The 8,452-nt window shown below is 39.2% G+C and overlaps 1 protein-coding gene across 1 annotated transcript; it reads left to right on the top strand.

Annotated features, from left to right (window-relative positions):
* The first annotated feature begins 6,151 nt into the window (after positions 1-6,151).
* On the top strand, positions 6,152-8,055 carry F2R (coagulation factor II (thrombin) receptor). The gene is made up of 2 exons (XM_010132789.1): positions 6,152-6,185; positions 6,860-8,055. Exons 1-2 carry the CDS (start codon positions 6,152-6,154, stop codon positions 8,053-8,055), a joined length of 1,230 nt encoding a protein of 409 aa, XP_010131091.1.
* The last annotated feature ends 397 nt before the right edge of the window (positions 8,056-8,452 follow it).

Below are 8,452 nucleotides of genomic sequence, written 5' to 3'. Positions count from 1 at the left end.
CGAGCCCGGCGGGTGGGCCTTCGGGAGCTGCGGGCGGCGGCACCGCGCTTTACCCCGGCAGCGGGGCCGGAGCCGTGCGCCTCGGCAGAGAAGAATAAATAAAATGTGCACTAGCGAACACCAGCGTTGGCCCGCACGTAGCCAGGTCAAGGGTCTCCCGCTTTGAAGTTTTAGTTGGAGCTTACGACCGAGTTTTCTTCGGCGTTGTGAAATGCTTCTCATAGCAGCGGCAAGAGAACAGGCTAAAGCATGCAGTTAGCCAGGGTAAAGCAACGTCAGACATACTTTTTGAGACCTTTTTTTCTGAATAAGCAAAATATAGATCTGAAGTGTGTAGTGCATTGAGAAGGATGCAGTGCCACAGGTAAGATTATCGGTGGTGAAGAATGGTTTACAGTTGTCCCATGGCTAAGGAGGTGACCAGGCAATAGCAAGTTACGATGGGATGAAACCATCAGGCTCGTGAGTCATGCCAGTGGGCTTAAAAAACTGGCATTGCCTTTTGTTGAGGACTTCAGAAAATAGAGTGCCAGGTGTATTTGTAGGTAGCGCAAAGACTGGCCAGCACAAAATAAAAAGTTCAGGTGACCTTCATGGCTACTCAGTTAGAAACAGCACTAACAGCAACATCATAACTGCTGTAACTGGTGAGACCATGGATCCCTCTAGCTTAGCACTGGTCTGCCAGTGCAGATGTTGAGGGCAGAACGGTAAGAGAAGGCATGCATGTATGTAACCTCCTGGTTTTTGGTAGAGGTTCAACAGTACCAAGGGGAAGATTATGCATTTAGAGATTAGCAACAGGGTGGGTTTTTTCCATAAAATTCAGTTTAACATTTCTTTTATCTCGTAGGAATTGTAGTGCTGCTGTACAAATAACTTAGCCCCATGAGATGCCTGCTGGGAAGCCTCAGTTCAAGCTCTACATACAGAAAAGAGCTGATCAGAGGAATAACTAATGGGAAATTTCAGAGTGAGGCATACTTTGACTACTAAAATGAAGGCTGAAAGTGGACAAAGTTAGTGTTTTTAATTATACTGGGAGGGAGGTATCAGAGAGGGCAAATTATCCTGGCTACACGACTTTTTGGCACAAGGACAAGTGCGATTGAAGAGATCTCAATCACATTCATATTGGAAGTCAAGAAAAACGTCCTTATTAAAAAAAAAAGAAGGATGTGTGAGTAAAAGAGAAACTACATGATAATGCTAGAAGAAAGATTGTACTGTTGGGTGCTATTCTTCCATTTATGGAAACATTCAATCTTCTTTTCCTGCCTTTTGAAATTATAGTCTTCATTAAAGAGCACCCTGAATTACACTATTTATTTGCTGCTTTCTCAGGAAATAATGATTGAAATAGTTATTGTATCACATCACCAAGAAAAGAAAAATTCAAAGCAAGTTACTTCATGCTCAGTAGAAATAACAAAGCCTAGCCAGCTGAACATGTCTTCTGCTCACCTTGTTTTTGCTCCCACTGTGTAATAATATCATTACCCCACTGTCCTAGATAACATACCCTGTTTCTTCCACAGTGTATTCAATTCCCATTGCCCATACACTGCTGTATCCCCAGGTCTGCTCTGCCCTTGCACTTGGGTTTCTGCCCTGCTTTTCTCTTGGTCCTTCAATACCCACAGTTACCATGTTACTGACCTGGGCTGGTCCTGCAGGCAGCTGAAAAAAGCAATACCCTCACACAGGGCTTGGTGCAAGGTGCTTGCAGATTAGCCAAGCAGGAGCTGCCGAGGTGTCTGGCTGAGGTCTGAACCTGGCCAGACTTCCCTGTGTTGGGACACCGATAGTTGATAGAGAGCTGTTATCAACTGCTTGAAGCCAGCATCTTTAGTGAAGGCTGAGAAATGAAAGCAAAAAGGAACAGACATCTTGTTGCAAGAAAGGAATAGTTCAGGAAAATGTGTTCAAATTGTTACTACATCGCTCATGTAGTACAATAACAAATTCTGTATAAATTGAGATGTGGGCTAAAGAAGATTTTTTTAAAGACAGTACAGTATTTATTTTCACAAAAGCAAATAATTGTCATCTGTCCTATAAGATTATGTCTTACGATGTTTATGAAGATGTCTGGCATGCAATTCACATGCTGCCTGCGAGTACCTAATTTATGGGCCACAGAGTAATTTAGATCCTAGATGCTTATTACTGGGGATTGTACAAAGAGGAGATAAGAGAGACCAACTTTTTGACATAAAACAGTGGTATGAGTGCAGCTGTTGTCAGTAATCCCCAAAAATGAGTATTAATTTTTCAACAGCACATAGGGAAAATATTTAATCAGCTTGAGTAGGAGCCTATTTTTAGTTTTCCGTCTCCCAAAGATATCCCTTGGGACATGAACACGGCCAGTTTGTAACATCCTATCCAGATTTACAGGTCTGCAGAAATACTTCGAAATTTTCTTCTGAAGGTCAAGAGTGCCGTTTAAGATTGGTTGAAGCATTATATTTTTTTTGTCTCTACTCCTTTCACAGAACGATATGCATAGTAGCCCTTTGCATACAGAAATAGACATAAAAGGGAATTACAAAATAGCTCTTGTGTAAAAAAAAAAGCGGTGTCTTTCAGGGTAAGCAGAAGATGTGTATGCTGATCGTGAGACCAACAATATGCAGTTGAGACCAGCAGTATGTAGTACCTAATAGAAAACAGGATATAGATTGTTAAAACAAAATGATCCCAAACTTTCTGAGCTTTCCGCATCATTTCTCTATGTCCTTGTCAGAAAATCAGTGCAAAGACCACAGGCGGTAAAAGAAAACTTCAGGCCATTTGGGTATCGTACTGATTCTAAATAATTTTTGCCTTTCAAAGTCCCAATGAGGGACTTCTTAAGCAAAGGCAAGACTGTATGTATACTGTTCAGTCTGCTGACTGCACACCATGAGGATAAAATCTTGATGCTTTATTCCGCTCTTTCTTTGTTCTTAGTTTTAGTCCTCATTCATACTTATTTATATTGTACAAGTGCTTTGATGCAGTCATATCAGCAATGGCAATGCTATTAGTCATAAAAATAGTAATCCACAAGCTTTGATATCTTCCAGAAGGATCAGATAACAGCCTAGCAAAAATAGTATGTCTGAACATTTATGATCATTATGCAAGCTTTACCTTTGTTTTCCTAACAGATTATTTGTATTATTTAAAAATACTTAAGCATATCTTCAGTATGATGGATATGATCTACATATCATATCTACAGCTTTAAAACAGCTAGAAAGGAACATCTGAGAGACTCTGGTATAGCTGTAGCTGTGTAAGAGTAGTTTTTAAATCTTCTCTGTAGGGCTGCTGTATTGGCTGTCTTGTACCATCCTATCTTAGGTAATTGCTGTTTCCCATTGCTGACATTTATATTTATTGTCAAGGTTGATTAAGATCTTCTGAAATTGTATGACATCATTTCCTCCTCTTCCCTTCTGTGTATTAAACTCTGACCATTGGCTTTTTCAAATAAACACTGACACAAAAGGAATCCAGAACCTCAGGGCAGCAAATATCTTACTTCTGTTTCAGAAAGTGCACTGTTGTTTTCCTAATAGACAGACACTGTGTCATACAAACATACAAGCAGCTGTGCAAATGAAAACTGGTATGTTGTTATAAATCTTGTAAATTAAAATTAAATTGCATTTAATCAAGAAAGTTCAAATCTCCAGTCTATATTACAAAGTGGCAAAGAAGTGGCAAGTTCTGGAAATGCATTTTGCCTTAGAGCTGGCTTTCAAGTAGTACTTCATGTCATCTAAGTTCAAGGTGGAGAGATGGACTAAGCACAGGACACAGCGTTGGAGCTGTTAATACCATCAAGGTTGAGCTTGCGTACAAAAGTAGACATAAAAGGAAATTATAAACACTGAACTTAGAAGGTCTTTGCTTATACAAAGAATACGTAGTTTTCAGCAAGTTTAAATGTTTTTCCAGAAAATTTTAACTAAACTAAAATTACTTATGGAATGGTTTTGTCCTGAAATATTGTAATAGGATTCTACTTATAGAAAAGTTTGATAATGGAGTAATGCAGACTCTCAATCCTTTCACCTAAGAAAGCTGTAAATAAGTTAGCTCCAAGAATTCAGGATATAATTAAAATTATTAGCAACATTCAAGTAACTATCAAGCAATAGCTAAGACAAAGGTCAGTAGTTGATAAAAGATAACTGGTTCAATCACTGTTTTTTTCCTTTAGCATATTTTCATACTGTTCTAAATTAGGAACCACTGATGAGAAACGTGTTAGGTTACCACCAAGAGCTTCACATTAAGTCACTGAACTGCAGTCATTAAGGGTCAGTGGCTAATGGTTTGCTCGCTAGTTCTCAAAAAGTGAGGCACTGCAGCACTCCTAGCTCAGGTGAGGCAGCGCAGGCGAAGCACTTCAAAGTCCAGGGTACTGGGATGAGAGGGGTGCTTGCTGGAAGCACCTCAGTTACCATGTCATGCAGAGGTCATCTTGGCAATACAGTTCCTGACTCCAGACACAGATTTACCCTTGCTCTCATCATGTCCATGTATATCTGCATCCCCCAGAAACATGCCTTCCTCACATGGAACTGTGTCACCTCTTCATTGGGTTCTCTACACTGTGGTGGAGAAACCAAGAAGGAGGTATAGAGCTTCAGGGACTAGGATCATCATTGTCTTCTATTTCAGAAATCTCCTGTTATAGAAATGTTAGTGGAAGAAATATATATTTACAGCATTCAGAATTTTGAATTCATAAAACTTGTATGTACCGGTGATACCACAGGTACTGTTCAAGATTTTTTGTCACTCTTACTGATGTCTTTACCATGGAGTCAAGCCTCTAGACATAAGAAATCAGGGTTTTTTCATTCAAGAATAATTACAATCCTCCCAAAAGAGATGAATACTGATGGTGTCACTTTTGTCTGTGACAGATTTCTATTGCAGTGATTGTTAAGTACTGGAAATTGCCTAACTATTTGATGAGACCCACAGGCTGAAGTTAGAGGCGTTAAATATAACTTGTACTGCACCTGAACTGCTGAACTAGGACCTGACTCCTTGAGTCATCCACATTCTTGTACTACCCTTTTAAAGAAAGATTAAAGCTTAAGGATCTATAGTTTTGCTTTTTCTTAGTGTTCTCTTTTACATGGCAGGATAGACCCTTCTGTAAATTAGTTTACTGCCCTTCTGTGCAAACACTGAATCTCACATACTTCTCTGCATTTGTGTTTCAGTAAAAGTACTAAATTGTTCCTACTACAGTCGATGCAACAAGCTCACAGGCTGAAATTCTCATCCAGCATATTTTTTTCTGGCCTGCAGAGCTTGCAATCTGGTCACTTTGCATATGAAAACCATTATTTCAAACACTTCCCCCTTTTGTCCCCTCTGCCCCCAGAATGCTGCTGTGACACAGCATAATACATACAGCAGCTTTAAAAAAAACCCCAAATTTCCCTACCACTCCTCTGACCTCCCTCCACATTCAAGTCTGAATTTCACCAACGTTCAAGCTGGGCAGGTCCCTTCCCACACACTTTGTGCCTGTGCACAAAGGAAGGCAGCTGCCTGCTTAAAGCTGCAGCCGCTCATCTCTACTGTCTGCCTCTGTCAGATGCTTTTGTTCTCACCTGCATAAAAAATTGGTTTGAATTACTGTACAACAAATAATTGCATCAAACAAGTAGCATCTTAGACACGTGAATCATGCCTATGTGCTTTCAGCTCACTGGTTTTAAGCTAACACACCTTCATTTTTATTTTATTTCTAGGATACAACAAAAGAACAGTTGCACAGCTAAGCAGTTGAATGATTACTTAGGTAGTAGTAACTCTCACTTCTGTCTGCCCCTAATAAGCTGAAAACAACAGTCTCCCAAATAAGTCTCCATACAAACAACTTTTCTGAAATAATGTCTAAAGTAGCTCTTTTGATTGTTCGGGTCTGGGTTTTTTTTTTTACGTAAATAAACACATACCACACATTCAACACTCTGTAATGCTAAATTCCTAATTCATTACAGCTACATTCAAAAAGCAGAGATAGCCTGTCCTGACACTTTTCTTCTCGGTCACGGCAACCCAACCATGCAGCAGAAGATCCTGTTGTAGAGGAAACACTAGTGGCAGGTTTCGGAAGTGTCCTGAAGGCATGCTGGACTATGCTGTCCTCGATGATGTACACTGTAGGGTAGAATAAATGGAACTGGAAAGGTTTCCTTGTGGGCTGTGGCTACCTGTCTGATTCAAGCAAAAGGTTGATCCATGTCCACCTTGAAAACTGCATGCAGACTCATGCCATCAGTCTTGATGGGGGCCATTGGGTTGAGTAAGGTGTCTCCAGAGCACACAAGAAATATTTCAGTAACTTGATGTTTTAATTGCACTTTTAACTTTTTGTCATTTTGGTGACAAATACTTCTAATGGGAATTTTGTGTATGAATACTAGTATTTATCCCTGCATCTGATTTAGTACAAACTGTATGAAGGATCTGGCAAAGACAGTTCAGGGGTGGCAATTTACTACTGTAGCTGTGTTAAAGTAGGCCAAAAAGAACATAAATGAGAATGGGTCCTTGAGCACAGACAGAGTCTCTACTATAAAAAGTACTTCTATACTATAAAAAACTTCCAAACTAAAAGATAGGAGACAAAGGAGGACATCTTACCCAAACTTGTAATGCGAGCTAAAATAAAAAGTCTGGACTAACGCCTGTGGGCAGTCTGTGCTCTGAATCAGGAATTAATTATATTATTTTTTGTTGCTAATATGATCTTAGCTTTCCTTTTTGAAAGATGTTTTTGTTTCGCCATAGCATGTAAATATTTGCTTATTAATCTTACCTTCCTGTATTTCAGCCTCGCCATATAACAGTAGCATGCCATGGATTAGAACTTTTGTAATGTCTTTCCTAAATGACGAGGATGACCTTATACCTACTGAGGATGATGCTGAAAATGACTTGGAAGTTGGATCAGGAGCCACCAATAAGACTGGATCGTTCCTACCTGAGCAACGAATGGTGTCAGTGCAAACAGCAAGATATCTCACTAGTCCATGGCTGACGCATTTTGTTCCTTCAGTGTACACCTTAGTGCTCGTGCTGAGTCTCCCTCTGAACATTACAGCGATACTCATCTTCCTGAAAAAAATGAAAATTGAAAAGCCAGCTATAGTATACATGCTGAATTTGGCCCTTGCAGATGTCCTGTTTGTAAGCGTGCTACCTTTTAAGATTGCTTATCACTTTTCTGGAAACAACTGGGGTTTTGGACCTCAAATGTGCCGTGTCATCACTGCTGCGTTCTACTGTAACATGTACTGTTCAATAATGCTTATGACAAGCATAAGCTTCGATCGTTTCTTAGCAGTAGTGTATCCCATGCAGTCTCTTGGGTGGCGTACATTAACACGTGCCTCGATTATTTGTTTCATCATATGGCTTGTAGCAATAACTGGGGTTATACCTTTTCTCATCAGAGAGCAAACAATGGAGATACCCAAGTTAAATATAACTACTTGCCACGATGTGCTCAAAGAATCTGAACTTCATGGCTATTACCTCCACTTCTTCTCCATCTTCTCTTCTGTGTTTTTTGTAGTGCCATTTATAATTTCTACTGTCTGCTACATATGTATCATCCGATGTCTTAGTTCCTCTACCATGGTTGCAAAACAAAATAAGAAGACACGTGCCTTGCTCTTGTGTGTGGCTGTTTTTTCTGTTTTTGTTATTTGCTTTGGACCAACAAATGTCCTCCTTTTAATTCATTATATCCATTTTTCTTATGACAACAGCTTCGAGTATCTCTACTTTGCTTATCTACTCTGTGTTTGTATCAGCAGTGTCAGCTGTTGCATTGACCCCTTTATTTACTACTATGCTTCTTCTCAGTATCAGAGACAATTTTTTAGTCTCTTCAATTGTAAACAGACTTTCGATCCTAACAATAGCAACAGCAGTGGCCAGTCAATGTCTTCCACTAGTAGAAGGGCTACGTGCTCTACTAATGTGAATAACAGTGTGTACAGGAAATTACTCGCAATGCATTGAGGTAGCATGTTTTATACATATTTATGTTTTAGACAATGTAAGGCAAAAAAAAGAGACTCTATTATATCCAAGAAATGCAAAACCTTAAACCAAGTTCTTGTACAATACCTCTTTCTGTGGATTCATTAGAGTAATGCACAATTCAAATTATAACTCTGTATATGTATATATATAGTATATGTAAATAAGTTAATATCAAGGGGAAAAGTAATTTCTTAATAACAGTTGTTGATTGTTTCTCAGATAAACTTTTTTCAGACAAATCTTTTGCATTGTTGGTTCAATTTATTGCAGGAGTTTTATGAAATCCCATTGTAGGATTTTGAACTGTATCAGGTTGATTAAATCTTTACTTATGGAACCACTCCATCTATCCAGTACTTCCTGAAGAAAGTGA

The sequence above is a fragment of the Buceros rhinoceros genome, unplaced genomic scaffold (assembly GCF_000710305.1).
Source record: "Buceros rhinoceros silvestris isolate BGI_N320 unplaced genomic scaffold, ASM71030v1 scaffold6073, whole genome shotgun sequence".
Classification (NCBI taxonomy): domain Eukaryota; kingdom Metazoa; phylum Chordata; class Aves; order Bucerotiformes; family Bucerotidae; genus Buceros; species Buceros rhinoceros.
This window is presented reverse-complemented; position numbering and strand designations above follow the sequence as displayed.

Excerpts from the sequence above, each read along its gene's own strand:
- F2R (XM_010132789.1), top strand. The coding sequence starts at position 6,152 with ATGCTGGACTATGCTGTCCTCGATGATGTACACT. Across the intron at positions 6,186-6,859 it reads TGTCCTCGATGATGTACACT|CCTCGCCATATAACAGTAGC; the intron begins GTAGGGTAGAAT and ends CCTGTATTTCAG.